The sequence below is a fragment of the Euwallacea fornicatus genome, chromosome 20 (genome assembly GCF_040115645.1).
Source record: "Euwallacea fornicatus isolate EFF26 chromosome 20, ASM4011564v1, whole genome shotgun sequence".
NCBI lineage: Eukaryota > Metazoa > Arthropoda > Insecta > Coleoptera > Curculionidae > Euwallacea > Euwallacea fornicatus.
Window position 1 is genome coordinate 59,306 of NC_089560.1, and position 20,670 is coordinate 79,975.

The window sequence follows — 20,670 nt, forward strand, 5'->3', positions numbered from 1 at the left end:
CCGGAGGCACCCGGGACCCAGCAGTCGAACCAGGAGATGCCCCCACCGGTGAGGAGAGAGGCGAGGGAAGCGGCAGGATCGATCACCTCCACGCCTACAGAGAGGGAGTTGGAAGAGGAGGAGGAGCTCAGCAGCATTGTCCGGTCGTTGCTCGCCAAGAGCATCGCTGGGGCAACGGAGGAGGGGAAGTAGCCCAACGGGTGAGTGCGCGTGAGTGCGTGAGTGAAAGAGCGTGAGTGGGAAAGGAAAAAAAAAAAAAAAAAAGAAAAAGAAAAGGAAAGGGAGGAAAAAAAAATAAATAAAATAAATAGAAATGGAGGGGTCGCGCGGGGAATTGCGCGTGCTCCAGATCAACCTGGACAGGGGGCGTCTAGCGACGGACCTCTTGCACCAGGAGATCAGGGAGGGATCCGTGGATGTCGTGCTAGGACTGGAGCCCGGTGGGCAAGGGAACTTCGTGAGGGACAGGTGCGACGACTCTTTCATCTGGTTAGCGCCGGGTGTTGGGGTGCAGTCAATCCACCGGGATCGGGGGTTCGTGGCGGCGGAGCTGGATGGCATCACTCTAGTCTCTGCGTATTTTTCGCCGAACAAAACCACCGCTGAATTCAGTGCGTGGCTAGGACGGTTAGAGGAATACGTAAGGGGGCGCGACAGCAGGAGGGTCTTCATTGCAGGGGATCTGAACGCTAAGAGTGGCCGGTTCGGTTCCGTGGTCGGGAACGCTTACGGACGGGTCCTGGAGGAGTTTCTGGAAGCTACCGCACTCATCCCCATTAACACCGGGGGTGAGTGGACGTTCAGCAACCGGATGGGCAGTTCCTTGATCGATGTCACCATGGCTGGTGACAAGGTTGCGAGTAGGGTGAGAATGTGGAAGGTGGAGAATGAGAGGGAGAGTGGAAGCTGTCACAGATATTTCACCTACCGGATAAAACCGAGAGGGGAGATAGAAGTGGCAGAGAATGTGAGAGAATGGGAAAAAGCGAAAGGATGGAAACTAAGCGAGAGAGGGTTAGAGTAAATGAAACGGTACGTGTTGGAGAACATGCGCACAGGAGAAGCTGAGGATTCCGAGGGGATAGTAAGGGAGATCAGGGATGCCTGTGACGCATGTCTCAGAAAGAAAGGAGATAGAGGGAAAGGTAGGAATGGAGTGTATTGGTGGTATGAGGAAACGGCAAGAAAGAGGAGAGATTGCATAAAGGCAAGAAGGAGATGGACAAAAGAAATAACGAAAGGGATAGAAACGAATGCGGAAAGTGAGTACAAGGAAGCACGAAAGGCCCTCAAAAAGACCATTTGGGAGTCTAAGAGGGATGCGTGGAAGAGACTGTGTGAGGAGCTCGAGACGGATGTCTGGGGACTCGGCTACAAAATAGTAGCCGGGAAACTTGGTCATCTGAGAACAGCCCCCTTGACGGAATCAGAAATGATACGGCAAGTGGACGCGCTCTTTCCGAGCAAACCGTTCATCGAGTGGGAGAAGATGAGTGCGGAGCCGGAACGGATACCAGAGGTGACCGTTGAGGAGATCCGGAGCGCAGTCGGGGAACTCAAGAGCCGCAAGGCTCCAGGACCGGACGGATTGAACAACGAGGTGTTGAAGCTGTATCTTGGGGAAGTTCCCCAGGGTATGGTGGCTTGCGTAAATCGCATCATCACCTCGGGGGAATATCCAAAGGTCTGGAAGAGGACTCGACTCGTGCTCGCGGAGAAACCGAAACGGGATCCGGGTGCCGAGGCGACGTACCGTCCGATCTGCCTGGTGGACGGCCTCGGGAAGATAGCGGAAAAGGTGATCAAGAGCAGACTGATGTCGGAAGCTCTAGAGCACGGTATGATAAATGAGAGTCAGTACGGGTTCGTCAAGGGTAGGAGCACCATGGACGCCATGGCAGCGGTAATGCGAAAGGTGGAAGAGATCAGGGGTAAGAGTTACAGACACGCGGGCTTCTCCGTTATGGTAACCATCGATGTAAAGAACGCGTTCAACTCAGCGCCGTGGGATCTCATCGACGGAGTGTTGAGGAGGTCCCCGGTAAGCAGGTACCTGGTGCGTATAGTCCAGTCGTACCTGCAAGATCGGGAGTTAGAGTTGCCAAACGGGGAGGTTCGCTCACTGTCGTGTGGCGTGCCACAGGGCTCGGTGCTGGGGCCCGTGTTGTGGGACCTGTTTTATGACGGGGTGCTGACAGCGGATTACCCGTTGGGTGTCACTCCGGTGGCATACGCCGATGATCTAGCGTTGGTAATCACGGCTAAAGATAGGATCACCCTCGAGGCGAGAACCAGGCTAGCAATGGAGCTGGTCTCTGAGACTTTGAGCGGTATGGGACTGAGCATGGCCACGGAAAAGACCGAAATGGTTCTCCTGGCCGGACGCAGGAAGATTCCGAGCATGAGTCTGAGAGTGGAAGGGGTACTTTACGAAACCAAGAGTTGCGTAAAGTACTTGGGTGTGTGGTTCGGGAAGGATGCTCGCTTCGGAGAGCACACTAAACGAACGGCCGAGAAAGTGGGCAGAATAATCCAGAAACTGGAAAGCATACTGCCAAGAACGAAAGGAATTGGGTACGAAAGGAGGAGGGTTTTGGTGATGGCGGCATCGTCGGCTCTGCTGTACGCGGCTCACGAGCGGCCGAGCTCGCGTACGGAAAGTACAACGCCATCCTGGAGCGGGTCAATCGGATGATGGCCCTAAGGGTGGTGTGCGCTTACAGGACGGCTCCGGCCGCGGCGGTGCTGGCCTTTGCTAAGATCCCTCCTGTGAGACTAAGGGTGGAAGAAAGGTGCAGGGTGTGGAAGAAGGAGAGCAGATCGGAAACGAGAGACTGGATGATGAGGGAGTGGCAGAAAGAGTGGGAGAAGTATGACGGATGGATTAAAATCTTTATTCCAAACGTCATACAGTGGTGCCAATGTGAGTGGACGAGGAGTGATTATGTGTTGACGCAGGTGTTTACCGGACATGGCGTCTTCGGTAAATACCTGTATAGGATAAAGGTCGAGAGGAGTGAAAGTTGTTGGTTTTGTGTGAACGGGGAAGTGGACACTGTAGATCACACGATCTGGGAGTGTCCCGAGTGGGAGAGTTGTAGAGTCGAGGCGAGGAAGGGGGGACTCAACCTGAGCCGAGACTCTATAGGTAGAGAACTGCTGGAGAGCAAGGACAAATGGGACTTGTTCTCCGGAATGTGTGAAAGAATAATAAACGGGAAAACAAGGAGAGAGAACGAGCGTAGAAAAGCTGCGTGATTGCTTGATGGATGACCGAGGCCCCAACGGAAAACCGAACAGGTATACTGGGGCAGAAGAGGGGAGGTGGTTTTAGTGGGTAGGCGGGCGACGTAATGGTCGGTCGAATCCCACACTACCAGGGCGATCCTGGTGTCTTTCGAAGATTCCCACCTCCTCGCAAAAAAAAAAAAAAGGTATAATGGAACTATTGCAACTTCACAAAATTAATATTCATTTTTGTTCACCTGACCATCCCCAATCCAATGGAATGGTGGAACGATTGCATTCAACTTTAACGGAGCATGTAAGACTTTTGGACAACCAAGGCCAGCGAGAAACGCCCATAGCAAGGAAAATGAAGTACACAATATTAGCGTACAACCACACAATACATTCCACGACAAATTTTAAACCTATTGACGTCATTAGTGGACACATTAGCAAAGAAGATCCTTTTAATATAAGCTTGGATCAAGTATTAATGACAAATTACGTGACTGAGCACAAGGACCGAACCAAGGCCTTATATTCAAAGTTGAATCAATCCCTGATGGAAGAAAAAGAGAAAAGAACAGAAAAATTAAACGAGAATAGGGATGAACCTACTGTCTTTAAACCTGACACCCAAGCATACGTAGCGAGATATTCGAGAACTAAATTAGGCGATACCTTTCAGAATCCGACAAAAATTGAAACTGTAAAACCAACCCGAAAAACGGTTTGGACAACAAAACAAGGATAGTAAGTGTAAAATACATTTGCTGTAAATAGTTTAAATTGTTATTGGGAATTAAAAAAAAAAAATTTTTGATCTAAAATTCTTTGCGACAAAATAAGAGCAACCAATGTTTAAATACACTGATTTTCAAAAAACCGCAACACCAAGAAGAACGCATTGTATGTATTTGAAATTTTGGTATAATTTTAGACTTGTAAAGAGAAAAAAAAATAAAAATTTCAAGTTCGTATTTTAATGCGATATGAAGTTTTTCTTTACTTTTTTATCTGTGACGATTCTTGTTTTTGCTCATTTTTTTACAGGCGAATAGCGATAAAGGTATTATTGTTAGTGCCATGTTAAATGTGTGGTAGTGCAAAATGCCTAGTGTATGCCAAAATACAGTTTATCGGCAGTTAACTCCCTTTGAAAGGGGAAGAATTGTTGGTATGCATGAGGCAGGTTTACCTTTCCGCGAAATTGCACGTAGATTGGATTGAAACGCATCAACAGTGCTAAGAGCTTGGAGAAATTGGTCTAACGAAGAGTCAGTAAATCGTCATCGTGGTAGTGGCCGTCCAAGAATGACGACCCGACGTAAAGACCGGCGACTTCGTCGTTCAGCGACAGGCACCCCATTTGAAACAATTCCGTCTCTTGGTGCTAACTGAGTAGCCACCCTAAATCAAAGGGTTTCCCTTAGTACGATGTATCGCAGAATTCGAAGTTTTGAACTATATTCATATCGTCCTAAGCGTCGGTTTCCATTATCACGAAACCACAGGGTGGCCCGACTGGAGTGGTGTCGTCTGAGAATGCAATGGGTGGATGAGTGGAGAAGAATCGTGTTCAGTGATGAGAGCCGATTTTGTTAATGGCGATCTGATAGACGGTTACGTGTTAGAAGGAGCAGAGGAGAGCGATTAAATTTGGACTTTTTGGAAAGGCGTCATTCTGGTTTAACACCAGGTGTCATGGTTTGGGGTGCCATCCAGTATGGTAGTCGGTCTCCTCTTGTTTTCATTTATGATAGATTAAATGCTCAGAGGTACATTAATAGTGTCTTAGAACTGGTTCTTGTATCATACATGCACGACCATCCTGGAAGCACATTTCAACAGGATAATGCGTGACCACATGTAGCCAACGATACTTTGAGGTATTTGGAAGCTGAAAATTTGGATACTTTGCCTTGGCCAGCTCGGTCTCCATATTTGTTCCCAATAGAGCATGTATGGGATATAATGGGTCGGAGACTTCAACGTTTAGCTCGCCCTCCAGAGACCATAGATAAACTCCGCGAGCAGGTGCAGATTGCCCGGGATACAATACCACAGGAAGATATTGGCAATTTAATTTTAAGCATGCCACGTCGCTTACAGGAATGTATTAATTTAAGAGGAGATACCACCCATTATTAAATTATTATTTAATTTTTTTACTTATTCACAATAATTTTCTTTTGATATTTTGATCGTTTTTATCTATTACCCGACCCAACGTAATGCCAGATTTTCAAACGTGTACGATGTGTTCTTCTTGGTGTTGCGGTGTTTTTGAAAGTCAGTGTATTTTGTATTTCTGACTTTCCTGTCATCTTTTAAACAACTAATATCTACGATTATGCCTCGTGGTGTTCACTATTCAGTTGATCTAAAGCAAACAATTATTAGTGCATATAAGAGTGGGAAATCGCAAAAACTTATATCGGAAGTTTTTGGCATAAAAAAAGATGTATCGAAAACTATCAGAAGATTCACTGACCGTGGTGTCACAACGAATTTAAAACGAGGTGGTCGAAAAAGAAAAATGACAGAGAAGTTAGACAGGCGTCTTATAAGGCTAAGTAAAAAAAATTCTGAAATGTCAGTTCACCAGATTATTGCACAAGCAGGAAAAGTTAGTGTTTCTTCCAGAACAGTTCAACATCGATTGACAGAATGTGGTTTAAAAGGAAGGAAACCTGCCAAAAAACCACATTTTTCACTAAAAAATAGAGAGGCCAAAATGTTGTTCGCCACCTACCACCGAGATTGGATTCCTCAACAGTGGAAGAAAGTATTATTTTCCGATGAATCCAAGTTTTGCATCTATGGAAGTGATGGAGCTCAATGGGTACGTCGCCCAAATGGCCAAAAACTTAATCCAAAGTACGTAAAAACTACCATTAAACACGGAGGAGGAAATATTATGGTTTGGTGTTGTTTCTCTGCTTACGGAACTGGTCCACTTTATAGAATTAAGGACAAAATGGACAGATTTAAGTATCATTATATACTAGAGAATGTTATGTATCCATATGCCGAATGGGAAATGCCCTTAAGTTTGTCTACCAGCACGACAACGATCCTAAGCATATTGAGAAAATAATAAAAGCTTAGTTCGTGGAGAAGAAAGTCGAGGCAATGAAATGGCCAGCCCAATCTCCGGACTTAAATCCCATTGAGAACCTTTGGGAGATCATAGATAACAAAATCCGAGGAAAAAACATTACCAATTAGGATAATTTATTTGAAGAAATAGAGAACGTCTGGAAGTCTACTGATCCTGACATCATTTCAAATTTAATTTTTTCAATGCCAAAAAGGTGTGAGCTAGTTCTTCAAAATAAGGGGTATTGGACTAAATATTAATGGTAATATACAAAAAAATTATTCTAAATATTATATTCATTCAAAAATGTCAAAATGCAACCAATCACACAGACAGAATATGACGAAGCATTAACACACCTTAAAAACACAGCACCGGGATATGACAACATCAAAAGCAGAATTTTACAGAATTTAACATCAGCTACTCACGAACAAATACTTCAAGCAATCAACGTCTGTCTCACAAACAACAACATCCCCACAATGTGGAAAAGAGGAATTATCATTCCAATCCTTAAAAACGGACTCGATAGCTCACTTGTGGGAAACTACAGACCAATTACACTACTCCCGGTGCTGGGAAAAATCACTGAACATATACTAAAAGACAGAATCCAAAGAGAGCTCGGACAACACATACCAATATATCAATTCGGATTCAAACGGAAATATTCAACCATCCACTCTCTGTTCATCCTCATAAACAACATACAGACAACACACCTAGCGAACAAGAAAACAGCTAGTTTGTTTATGGACATAAACAAGGCGTTCGATAGTGTTTGGCATAAGGGACTCCTCTACAAACTACAAATACCGAAACACATGCTGTATGTGTTGAGGGGCTGGCTGGAAGATAGACAGATTCAAATAAGAATAGACAACACCCTTTCATTCTCCTTTTCCCCTGAACAAGGCCTCCCTCAGGGATCCCCGCTGTCACCACTGCTATACAACTTGTACTGCCATGACATATACAACCACAACTTACATAACACATACGAAATAAACAAATCAGCATACATTCTACAATACGCAGACGATACTGCTCTGATTGTGCACGAAACCAACACACATACGGCGACACGAAAACTGCAGGAACTAGTCAATACTACAACGCAGTGATTTTATAAATGGAGACTTACGCCCAACCCCAACAAGAATCAACTAGTACTGTTCAACCACCACATAAAACCCACCTCCCCTGCGATTGTGATGGATGGACACATGACTATCCCAACTAATACGATAAAATACCTTGGTATTACAATTGACAACAAATTAAAATTTACCAGACACACACGAAACGCTAGAGAGGAGACACTAAAAAGAACCAAACACTTCAGGTCATTAACGTACAAAAACGAAGCCATATCAACCAAAACGGCTGCGCACATATATAAGGCCATTTGCAGACCGGTATTGGACTATGGAAACATTGTCCTGCCAAATGCAACCGTAAAGACCAGACAATACAAACAAACATCCGAACAAATTGCACTACGAACAATAACGAAGATCAGACACCCAAACAACCCCATACACAACCCACCGACACAACTCTTGTACGACAGAACAAAACTTGACCGTATAACAGAAAGGCACAAGACTCTACAGAAAAAGTTCAAAAACTCGGAACATGGATGGGACAAACTGAAACTCCTCTGCCTGACAAGACCTTCCCAGGACTCACGATACTCTCACCCGAGACAAACCCTACTTGAGTACTACAATGACTTACACTAGGACCTACGTACAGACATCCCTTTCCCTGCGGACTATACCTAGAAATCTTTACTGTAACAACACGGGCAGAAAGACCTAAGGGTCGATAGCCCCTTTCTGGGAACAGAAAGATTTATTTGTTGTTGTTGTTGTTGTTATTCATTCAAATAATTTTTAAGTTGCTTTAATTTTGTCGCTCCAATGTGGTGGTAAAAGGTTTTCTTTTTCCTTCTCCTCTAAAATGTGCTTTTTGTTAAAATGGAATTAGATTAGAAAAATATTTGAGCCTTTATTTATTAAGTTCATATCTAATCGCTATTTGGCGTGATTTATTCTTTATTATTCCACGCTGATTCTGCTTAGAGTCAATTCTCTTAGACGACAAATAATAATCAGAATCAGCATCGCCGATTACATTTTTTTTTAATCATAAGATATTAGCGTTAGTTAGTTCATTTTTACCGCTTCATATAGCCAGAAGTTAAATTATAATAAACTCTTTTTCGGATCGACTGGTGTTTAAATTAACAGGTTATGGGTCCAGGTACGTCGTCGTTGCGATAAGAGTAACCTGTTGGCATACGCGTATATGAAGAAATTCAGTTTAACAATTTTATTAAAAGCAGAACAACATTTATCCATAGTAAAAGGAAAAGAGGTTGAACCAGACGACAAGTCATCTGCAGATTGGAAAGCATGGGATGCCAAGAATTCCAGAGTTCAAGTTGTCTTGATAGCGACGATCTGCCAAGAGCAAATGCAGTATTTGATAAACTGTGGAAATGCAGCGCAAATGTGGACCAGGCTAATGTCCATACATGAGCAGAAAACAGAAATATCAAAGGAATTACTGTGGCAACGCTTTTATGAGTACAAAATGTCAGATAATGCAAAAGTTGCTGATCATATTTCGTCAACTGAATTACTAGTAAGGCAGCTGAAGGATGTTCAAGAGACAGTCAACACCAGTGCAACATGTTCTATGATAATAAATAGTTTACCGTCAAAATATAATTCTTTTCGCACCACTTGGGACTCCGTGTCAAGTAGTATGCAAACTTTCGAGAATTTAACTGCAAGATTGTTAAAAGAAGAGACCAGAATGGCAAATGATGATTCTGAAATGTCTCGATTGGCACTAGAAGTTAAGGCCTTGCAGAGTAAATTAGAAAATTCTAAAGCTAAAAGGACTGACATTAAAGAATTAAAGAAAAATAGTAACTGCAACTATTGCAAAGTAAAAAGACATTGAGCTCGCGAGTACAGAAAAAGAATTTCAGATCTAAAGAAAAATAAAAATAAATCGTCTACGAATTCAGCTTACATTTGTGACATCACATCTCTGCATTCTGCGACCTTCAGCATTGGAGAAACCGAATGGATATGTGATTCAGGAGCAAGTATGCATATGTCCAGTAAAAAGAAATATTTTACAGAAATGCAGCCCTTAAAAAAACCAGTGTATGTTAGAATAGCAAATGATAAGCTGATTATCGCCAAAAATAAAGGAATTATAGAAATTCAAGCTTATGTTAACGGTCAATGGTATGAAAGAACCATAAATGATGTGCTCTATATTCCAGAACTAAGCCGAAATTTGTTCTCAGTGGGAGTAATGACTGATAAAAATTTCATTCATCGCTCAAACAAGAACAAATGTGAATTTATCGATAGCGAAGGAAAAATATCCTATGTCGGAATACGAAAAAACAATTTATGGATTATGCAATTTCGACTGAAATCTTTACCAGAATGCAATTTGAGTAGCAGCAATAAAAATACATTAAAACTATGACACGATCGTTTGGGTCACGTTAACATAAACACTCTTAAGAAAACAGCTGAAATGGTAAAAGATATACGTATCGACAAGAATGAAGAAATTTTCTGTGAATCCTGCCAATTTGGGAAACAATCAAGCAAGCCACATAAAATGTTAGGAAGAGATAGAGCTAAAAATACGGGAGAGATGATTCATAGTGATGTTTGTGGACCCATGAATATTCCATCACCGAGCGGGTCGAGGTATTTTGTATTGTTTAAGGATGATTGTAGTGTATATCGTACTGTCTATTTTTTGAAATAAAAGTCGGATGTTTTCAACAAATTCAGAGAATACAAAAGCTTTGTAGAAAATCAAACCGGAAATAAAATTAAAATTTTGAGAACGGATCAAGGAAAAAGAGAGTACGTTAACAAAGAATTTAGAGACTTTCTCATAAAAAGTGGCATATCACACGAATTATCAGCTCCCTACACCCCTCAACAAAATGGCCGGTCTGAAAGAGAATTAAGGACCATTGTGGAAAGTGCAAGAGCCATGTTGATAAACAAAGATGTGCCTCAAGAATTGTGGTCCGAAGCAGTAAGTAGCGCAGTGTATGTTCTCAATCGAACAGCATCTAATCAAATTGAACATATGACATCATATGAAAAATGGTTTGGACGCAAGCCCGAAGTAAAACACTTACGAATTTTTGGTAGTTCGGCATATATGCTAATTCCATCACAATTTCGCAAGAAATGGGATCCCAAATCTAAAAAATTAATGTTTGTTGGGTACGATGGTTACTCTTCAAACTTTAGACTCTGGGATTCGGTTAAAAAATGCATTGAAACTAGCTGTAACGTAAAATTTAATGAAGCAGAAACAATGAATGTTACAAAGGAGAATTTTTCTTTAAAATTTGGAGACATTAACATCAGTGACCAAACTGAGACAACAGAATTACAAGAAGAAGATAGTTACGACACTAACTCAGAAAGTACAGAAGACAACACAGATTTACATAATGAAGACTTCGAATGTCACATTCCAGACAATGCAAATGATAACGTGGAAAAAAGACAACTAAGAGATAGAAGTAAATCATCACGGCCAAATTACTATGGAATTGTCGCAAACTACAGCATCTTAACTGAACCCACTAGTTACGAAAATGCAATAAGGTGTGAAGATTCCAAAAGGTGGATTGAAGCTATGGAAAAGGAAATGGACTCTTTTTATTCAAATAATACCTGGAGCTTAGTGAAGCCGCCACAAAACGCAAAAGTGATAGACAATAAATTGGTATTTCGTGTTAAAAGGGGTGAAAATGACAACGGAGCGTGGTATAAAGCACGTCTTGTTGCGCGTGGCTTTAATCAACAAAAAGGTGTGGACTATAAAGAAACTTTTGCACCAGTAGTGCGTTATGACTATATACGGATTCTATTAGTATTAGCAGCTGAAAAGGACTTACAAATTGCCAACTTTGACGTACAAACTGCCTTTTTGTATGGTGAGTTAAAAGAATCTATCTATATGAAACAGCCTGTGGGATTTGAAAATAAGGAAGATCTAGATCTAATCTGCAAGCTAAACAAAAGTTTGTATGGATTAAAACAGTCTCCGAGGTGCTGGCATCAAAAGTTTAATTCTTTCTTAGATACATATAAATTTAAGCAATTAAAAACTGATTAATGTGTATTTATTGGATATTTTGTGAACTGCGAAGTTTACCTTGGAATATACAGTGACTCCCGAAAATATTCGGACATCTAGACTTAACGTTTTCTTTTATGTATTATTATAATGTAAATAACCAATTATGAACTAGGACGTTGGAATATATTTGGTATCAGCTTTTTCTTGCAATCAATGTAAAAATATATTTAATATTAACTAACAATACTAGAAAATCAAACAAAAGTTACAAAACTACACATTTTTGGCATCACAAAAATTTTCGGACAGTAGAGTTTTGAGCACGTTAAGAACAAAATATAAGTTATTTATATTTAAACACGAGCAATATTAATATTTTGTGTATCCTCCTTTATTGTTTATAACGGCTTGAAGCCGTCTAGGCATAGACAAAACAATTTTTTTTATTAAATTAAGGTCAATTTTGCGCCACTCCTCCAGTAACACTCTTTTTAGCTCATTTTTATTTGATATCGAATGTGATCTTACTTTCAAATCCAACTGATGCCATACATTTTCAATTGGATTAAGATCCGGAGACTGAGCTGGGGTTTTAAGGACCTTTGGACCCTGGTGGGGGTCCAGTTCCTAGCGGTCCCGTTAGGGTTCACCTTCATCCAGTGAACATAGGTGTGGCGAGCCTACGGATACCTAAGCTGAAATTGTACTAAGTCCCAAGTGCAATTTGTACAATCACCCTATCCTTGAAGATTCCGACTACACGGAGTGTCCTTGAAATTATCCAGCATCCGGAAAGAACCCATCCTAATATCCTGCACTTACCCAAAGATTAACCTGGATGAATAAGATGAAAGGAAATGGAAAGGAAATGATTATGAAAATGAGTGACTTAAAAAAGAAGTTACCCCAGGCGGGTGATAATCCCGCCGTTGGTTCCGACCGGGTGAAAGCCCCGGTGACCGATGCTGGCCCAGTGGATTCTGGGGAGGGCCAAAGCCACTACGGACTGGTGAAACCGTTCGAGCAAAGAGAGAAGAGGGAGATGTTGGAGGTGACGGGAGGGTTTGCAAGAAGCGAGACGTTGAAGCGGACGCCAACCAAGAAAGGACTGCGGGTAGGTAAGGAGGCGTTGGGGGAGGAGCTCTCTGGAGCCTCCTCGGAAGAGGGAACTCCTCTTGCGAGTACCCCTCTCAGGGAAAAAAGGAGGAGGGTGAAGGAGAGCTGCTCCCTGAAGGATGAGGGTAGGCTTCTGGTGAAGGTTGCCATAGACAAGTTAGAGAACCTCGACCGGGTGGTAAAAGCGGCGCGAAGACCGAATCAAGAACTGCTTCACGCCGTGATGGAGGTGAGGAGTGCACTGCGAGCTGTGGCACGCAGGGAAAGGGCGGACGAGGAGAAGGAGAAGGAACGGGAAATCCTCAGGGACGAAGTGAAGTCGCTGCGAAAGCAGTTGGAGGAGGCCGAGAAGAGGTGCAGGGGAGAGGTGGAGACAACCGTCTGTGCCACGCAGACGGACACTCCAGAGGAGAGAAGAGTGGCGGAACAGCGGGAAAGGATCCGTGACCTGGTCGCTTCTGGGGAGCTGCTTGAGGCTCTCCGGGAAAGGTGGGAAGCGGGTCTATTCCTGCAAACGGAGGTGGCACACGGTGATCCCATGTCGGAGGGTTACCGTAGTGACTTGGCGGTGGTTGTGGGGGAGGGGGGCAGTGCCAATTAAAGAGCGGGTGCTGGCCTGGCTTCCTGAGTTGGCGGAAATGGGGGACGAACACGAGGCGGGGACAACGCCCTTCCTTGTGCAGTCCTGCCGGATGCGCAAGGGAGGAGGGACGGAGACGTTAGAGCGCTACGTCTTCTACCGACAGCTGGGGGGAGACATGGGTCCTGAAGCGGTCTTCGGAGCGCTGAAGGAGCTCGTGAAAACTGCCCAGAGGGAGGGGAGGACGAGGGTGGTCGTCCCCGAGGTCCCAGGATCTGATCCCGGCAAACTTAGGAAGCTGGGGGAGCTTGTTGTGGAGGGTAGCAATGTTAAACTCCGCTTCTATTTGCAGGAAACCAACGAGACGAATAGGGGGAAGGGAACTAAGGAGGAAGAAGGGGTCATCATTGTGGCTAGGGAGGAAGGAACCTCCTACCTGGATGTCCTGAGGATGGTTAGGCAGGTGGTGGCCAAGGGGGGCTAAGATGTAAAGGTAGGGACCGTCAGGGAGACGAAGAAGGGTGAGGTGCTTCTGACGGTAGCGAAGGGGGAAAAGGGGGGACAACTCCGTGAGTTACTCTCCAAGGAGCTGGGAGGCAGTCGGGTGAGGGGTGGAACGGAGAGATCTGCGGCCTTCCTCGTGCACGGGTTGGATGGGATTGCCACGGGCGAGGAGGTGGTGGGGGCGGTGGCGACCGCGGCAGGGGTGGAAAGGGGGTGGCTAAGGCTGCTCAGTCTTCGGCCCAGCTTCGGAAGTTGCCAAACCGCCAGCCTCCTTGTGGAGGGAGAAGCGGTAAGGAGGGTGCGAAGGATCACGGACCTCCAGGTGGGCATCTCCAGGTGCCGGCTGAGGGAGCGGCGGGAGACCGGCCGCTGCTTCGGGTGCTGGGAGGTGGGGCACAGAGCGGGAGAGTGTAAGGGGGAGGACCGCTCGCTGCTGTGCGCGAGGTGCGCGCATGGAAGCCACAAGGCCGCAACCTGTCGCACCGAAAGGTACTGTCCCATATGCATGGAAAGGGGACACAGTGCCGGGGGGCCAGGGTGTGGGGGACCGAAAGCTGGTGGCGCACCCAAACATGGGAGCAAACCCGAGACAGAGGGCGAGCCTAAAGCGAAGGGGAAATCTAAGGCTGTGGACGAGTCCAAAGCCGAGGGGGAACTCGAGGCTGGGGGCGAGTCCGGAGCTGAGGAGGAACCGGAGGCGGGGGGTGAGCCGGCGAAAGCCTCACGGACCACCACGTTCCCTAAGCCGTTGGTGAACGACGGCAAAAGGAACGGGGACAGGAGGAGAAAAGAGGAGCCGAGGAAGGACTAGGAGGGACACGGGTAAGTGTGCGTGTTTGAGTGAGTGAGTGAGTGCGAGCGTGAGGAGTGGTTGGATGCAATGGCGTCGGACAGGGAACTGCGGTGTCTGCAGATTAACCTGGACAGGGGCCGTCTCGCGATGGACCTCATGTACCAGGTGATCAGAGAGCGGGGCGTCGACGTGGTGCTCGGGCAAGAGCCGTGTCTAGCTGGGCGGAACCTAGTACGGGACAGGGGTGACGACGCCTTCATCTGGCTAGCGCCGGCTGTTAGGGTGAAGTCGCTCCACCGGGACCGGGGGTTCGTCGTTGCGGAGCTGAACGGTATCACTCTCGTCTCCGCGTACTTCTCGCCGAGTAGGACCGCCGCCGATTTCACGGCGTGGCTCGATCGGTTGGGGGGCTACGTCAGGGGGCGTGACAGCAGGAAGGTTCTCATAGCTGGGGACCTGAACGCTAAGAGTGAGCGGTTCGGTTCTCGGGTGACGAATGCCTACGGACGGGTTCTGGAAGAGTTCCTGGACGCGGCGGAGCTCGTCCCCATCCACACCGGGGATGAGTGGACGTTCGGTAATCGGAACGGCAGGTCACTGATTGACGTTACCATGGCAGGAGCGTCTGTGAGTGGCTGGGTGAGATACTGGAAAGTTGAGGTTGAAATGGAGAGCGGGAGTGGCCACAGGTACCTCTCGTACCGCATAAAGCGAGTGGGGGTGGTGTGGAAGCGAGCGTGAGAAAAGGAGGATGGGTGGTGAGTAAAAAAGGATTGGAAAATGTGAGCCGGTACGTGAAGGAGCGGGAAGGTCTGGGTATCGTGGAAACTCCCGAAGAAATCGTTTGGGAGATAAGCGAAACCTGTGACGAGTGCATGAGTAAGTGTGACAGTGGGAAAGGGAAGATGAAACGAGCGGTGTACTGGTGGAATGATGAAATTGCCGAAAGGAGAAGAGCGTGTATAAGAGCGAGGAGAAGATGGACGCGAGAGCGAGGAAGAGGGAATGTGACAGATACGGGTGCGGCGGCAGAGTACAAGAGAGAGCGTAAGGCCCTCAAGGAATCCATAAGGGATGCCAAGAGGGACGAGTGGAAGAAAGTTTGTGCGGATCTTGAGACGGACGTCTGGGGACTCGGTTACAAAATAGTGACCGAGAAACTTGGCCGCTTGAGCAATGGTCCCCTGCCGGAGGCAGAGATGCAAAAGCAGGTGGACACGCTGTTCCCGGATAAACCGCGGGTAGTGTGGGAAAAGGTACAAACGGGGCCGAATGACGTGCCTCGAGTCACGACTGAGGAAATCCGTCAGGCCGTCGGGAGTCTCAAGAGCCGCAAGGCTCCGGGACTGGACGAGCTACCGAACGAGGTTTTAAAGCTATATCTTGGGGCAGCGCCCCAGGGTATGGCGAGTTGCGTGAATAGCATCTTAACCTCGGGCGAGTACCCTAAAGTCTGGAAGAGAACCCGACTAGTGCTGGTGGAGAAGCCGAAGCGTGCTCCGGGGGCGGAGGTCTCGTACCGGCCCATATGCCTCGCGGACGGACTCGGGAAAGTGGCGGAAAAGGTGGTTAAGACCAGACTGCTGAACGAAGCGAATGCTTTGGGAATAGTGAGCGCGAGTCAGTATGGGTTCGTCAAGGGCAGGAGCACCTTGGACGCCATGCAAGCGGTCATGAGAATAGTGGAGGGGATCAGGGAGGAAAGTTGCAAACACGCGGACTTCTGCGTCATGGTAACGATAGATGTAAAGAACACCTTCAATACGGCGCCTTGGGACCTAATCATCGAAGTGATGAAAAGGGCCCAGGTGAGCGGGTACCTCTTGAACGTAGTTCAGTCGTACTTGCAAGATCGGGTTTTGGTGTTACCTGATGGGGGGGTTCGAGAGTTGTCTTGTGGCGTTCCTCAAGGGTCTGTCCTGGGCCCCGTCTTGTGGAACCTCTACTACGACGGGATACTGACGGTTGAGTACCCGCGAGGGGTCACCCCGGTGGCTTACGCGGACGACTTGGCTTTGGTGGTCTCGGCGAAGGACGGGGTAACCCTAGAGGCGAGGACCAGATGGGCTATGGAACTGGTCGCCGACACGTTCGAACGCATGGGGTTAAGCATGGCTACGGATAAAACCGAACTGGTGCTGCTGGCCGGGCGAAGGAAAATAAGAAGCATGAGTCTGAGAGTGGATGACGTCTCGTACGAGACGAAGGAATGCGTGAAGTACCTCGGAGTGTGGATCGGCAGAAATGCTCGCTTCGGCAAGCACGTACGACGAACCTCCGAAAAGGTTGCTAAGGTGATTGGGAAGCTCGACGGCATTCTGCCTAGGGCGAGTGGTTTGGGGTATGAAAGAAGGAGGTTGATGGTGATGGCGGCATCGTCGGTCCTGCTGTACGCTGCTCCAGACTGGGGAACCGAACTGGAGTATGGAAGGTACACGGCCATACTGGAGAGGGCAAACCGTATGCTCGCACTCCGGATGGCTAGTGCCTACAGGACGGCACCGACCGATGCGGTGTTGGCACTGGCCAAAATACCTCCGGTGAGAATTAGAGTGACAGAGAGAAGGATGATGTGGGAAGGGAGAAGTGGGGTAAAGGAATGGGTAATGAAAGAGTGGGAGCGGGACTGGGAGAAGTATGAGGGTCGGGCAAAGACCTTCATACCCCGGATCCGTGAGTGGTGCGAGTGCGAATGGACGAAAAGTGGGTATATGTTGGCTCAGGTGTTTACCGGACACGGCGTGTTTGGGAAATACCTGAAGCAGATACGAGTGGAAAGGAGTGCGGAATGCTGGTTTTGTGACGAAAGGGAGGACACGCCGGAGCACACGCTGTGGACGTGTCCGGAGTGGGAGAGCTATCGCGCCGAGGCAAGGGCGGGGGGACTCGACCTGAACCGAAGCACGATAGGGAACGAGCTGGTGGAGAGCAAGAGCAAGTGGGTAGCGTTTGAGGGCCTGATAGAGAAGATCTTGAGGGCCAAGATTGTAAGAGAGAACGAGAGGAAGAAGAGTGGGGTGCGGAACCTTGTCCGTACCTAGTCTGGAGGGGAAAAGGACGCCCTGATGTAATGCCGAGAGGCGGTTCCGGGGCAGAAGAGGGGAGGTGGGTGTAGTGGGTAGGTGGGCGACGTAATGGTCGGTAGAATCCCACACTACCCGGTCGTGGACCAGGCCGGGTGTCTTAAGAAGATTCCCCCTCCTCGGAAAAAAAAAGAGCATTCACTCCTTAACAACCATTGCGTTGTGTTTGGGATCATTGTCTTGATAGTACTTAAAGCTTTCTTGAATACCCACATCAGTAGCACTTTTTAACAAATTATTTTTTTTAATGTTTAAATAAACCATTTTGTCCATTATCCCATCAATGAAAACTAATTCCCCAACCCCTTTGGACGAAATGCAGCCCCACACCATCACTGATCCGCCACCGTGTTTCATAGTAGGACGTAAATTGCTACTTTTAAGTTCTTCATTGGGTCTCCTCCATATCATTTGTCGTCCATCTAACCCCAATATATTGAATTTTGATTCATTCGCAAATATTACATCGTCCCAGTAGTTTTCAGATTTTAAAATCATCTCCGATGCAAATTCTTTTCTAATCTTCTTATTTTTGCAATTAAGCCATGGTTTTTTTCTAGGTACTCGACCATTAAAACCATTTGCTCTTATATATCTTCGTATAGTTTCTGAAGACACCTTTTTACCAGTTTGATTTTCTAGAGATACTGTCAGTTTAGGGGCACTAATTCTGGGATTTTCCTTAATTATCTTCATGATGTATCGCTCCTCTCGGTCATTTATTAATTTTGGACGGCCAGTTTGTTTGATAGAAAGAATTCTTTCTTCAACTTTATACCGGTGAATAATGTCTGCAACGGTACTATTGCTCAAATTAAGCTTTTCTTCAATTTTTCTATACGACAACTTCTTCTCATTATTAAAAATTACCAATTTCCGTAAATCGAAACTGATATTGGCTTTATTTTTTACTCTACCCATTTTTACGGCTTAAAAATACAAATAGACCTTGTGGATAACTTTAATGAGCAAAATTAAACACTATTTAAATATTAGACCCAACACAACATACTCTTTTCTAGATAAAACTGCGAGTTACTATGAATGTCCGAATATTTTTGTTTAGGTTGTTTTTGTTATGTTGATAAGATATTCAACTATTTAATATCTTGATAAGGAATTACAAATTTTGTTTTTAAATGTTAATAAATAAAAAGCAGAGTGCTTAGAGTTCACGGAGTGTAGACGTGTGTTTAGTATAAACATTTAAACATATTGAGACTTCATCTACTGGAAAAAAAAACTTTTGAAAAATTCCAAGAATTCGAATATACTCAGATATCGAACACGACGACTGAAGACGATACCGGGGCCCTTCAAAAGAAGGATGTACCCCGGAAGCTCCCAAGAATCCGAAGTGGACCAAACGTCTCAAGATGAGGGCTTTCAAATACCTAAAACAAAAAAAGGGGCAGAAGGCCCAACTCCAACCCAGCATCAAACCCAACTACCCCAACTAACGAAACAAAAAGACCAGCATTGGACCGGCCCACAACCAACCCCAACATCAGGACAATCGCAAGCAAAACACCAAACCACCAACAACAACACTACAAAACATATTCCTATTCAATTAGTATCACAACAATCAATCTAATATCTAAAGTGGAGTTTGCGCTACTATGGGAAGAACACGCACCTAACCACAAAGACATAATCATCAAACAAGAGAATAAGTTCCTGCTGAAAACCAACGACAACAAAAAAGCCATAGAGACCCTTCAACATCTCACCAAAAGCAAAATAATAGCCTCCTACAAAATGCTAGCCAATTCAATCAAAACAACACCAACAACAAACCAAAACAGGCAAATTCTACCGTCATACTCGGTCGTAGCTACAGGGGTCGACCAAGAAATTACCGACGACAGGTTTTTGAAAAACCTCGAAAAACAAGGACTCCAAATCAAATTCTGCAAAAAGAATCATATCGAGACAGAGAGGGGCTCCCACACTTATGATGAGACTCATAACAGGAGACATAAAGTCATATGAGAGACTTATGAACGAGCGCACCATCTACTTTCTGGGTCAAGTTTTCAGAATTGTAGAAAGCAAGCCACCAGCACCTATTCCTGTACCATGCAACCGATGCAATCTATTTGACCACCGTACAGAAGACTGCAAAAAACCAACAAAATGCAACAAATGTCAAGGACCGCATACAACAACAGCATGCAAGTCACCGCTACCGGTGAGATGCGTCTCATGTAACTCGGACGACCATGCAGCATGGAGCATGAGATGCCCAAAAAGACCGACAGTTCCAATTGAGGGAATTCCTAACGTTAGGATAAAATGTCTCAACAAGAGGATGGCCGACGTGCCGAGGTCAATAACAGAAACAAGTAGAATCCACCGGCCGATAACAACACACGATTATGTAATTAACAAATACAAACACCAATTAAACAAATCAAACAATAATAATAGAGAAGAACTTCTAAAAAAGTTGCGGAAACAATTCATCGAAGATTTTGATGTCGACACGTCGGTCGCGTTCTTTGGCAATCACATATATATATTAATGACGGATATGCTTCTCCCAAACAGGACATCCCACACAGAACCACAAGAACAAATACGACAAACAATCACAAACATAGAGCATTCAATCTAAAACTAATATATGTCAACATCAACGGACTGTACCACCGGAAACACCTGATAAACAATTACGTAGAACATAACAATATTGACGGTTGCATGTTCGTAGAGACAAAGATGAAACAAGGACAAACACCAATATACAGAAACTGGCAGTATATGTGCAGGCACGGCAATACAACCTCGAATGCCAGAGGAGGCGCAGCAGCTCTGCTCAAGCCAAACATTAAGCTTGGGAAAGCAAACCCCCCTTCCTTGAACAATCCCCTAAACGAATGTCTCCACTTCACTATACCACATGCAGACGACAAAATTCACATCTTTCTTGTTTACATACACCCACATTCTAACTTAGAACAGAACATATTCACTAAGGCATGTCTGTTCAAATATGCAATAATTGTGGGAGACCTCAACCTTAATAGAAACAAAACAAAACACCTTAACACCCTCTTAAATAACTCAGACTTTATAAAACATACGACACCGCCGACATTCCTGA

At 45.5% G+C, this 20,670-nt stretch overlaps 1 protein-coding gene and 1 pseudogene across 1 annotated transcript; both read left to right on the forward strand.

The window, feature by feature from the left end:
• The first annotated feature begins 313 nt into the window (after positions 1 to 313).
• On the forward strand, positions 314 to 1,024 carry LOC136345668 (uncharacterized). The gene has a single exon (XM_066294197.1). The coding sequence runs from the start codon at positions 314 to 316 to the stop codon at positions 1,022 to 1,024; it is 711 nt and encodes a 236-aa protein (XP_066150294.1).
• A 17,864-nt stretch (positions 1,025 to 18,888) lies between these two features.
• Positions 18,889 to 20,181, forward strand: LOC136345669 (uncharacterized; annotated as a pseudogene).
• The last annotated feature ends 489 nt before the right edge of the window (positions 20,182 to 20,670 follow it).

Excerpts from the sequence above, each read along its gene's own strand:
- LOC136345668 (XM_066294197.1), top strand. The coding sequence starts at position 314 with ATGGAGGGGTCGCGCGGGGAATTGCGCGTGCTCCAGATCAACCTGGAC.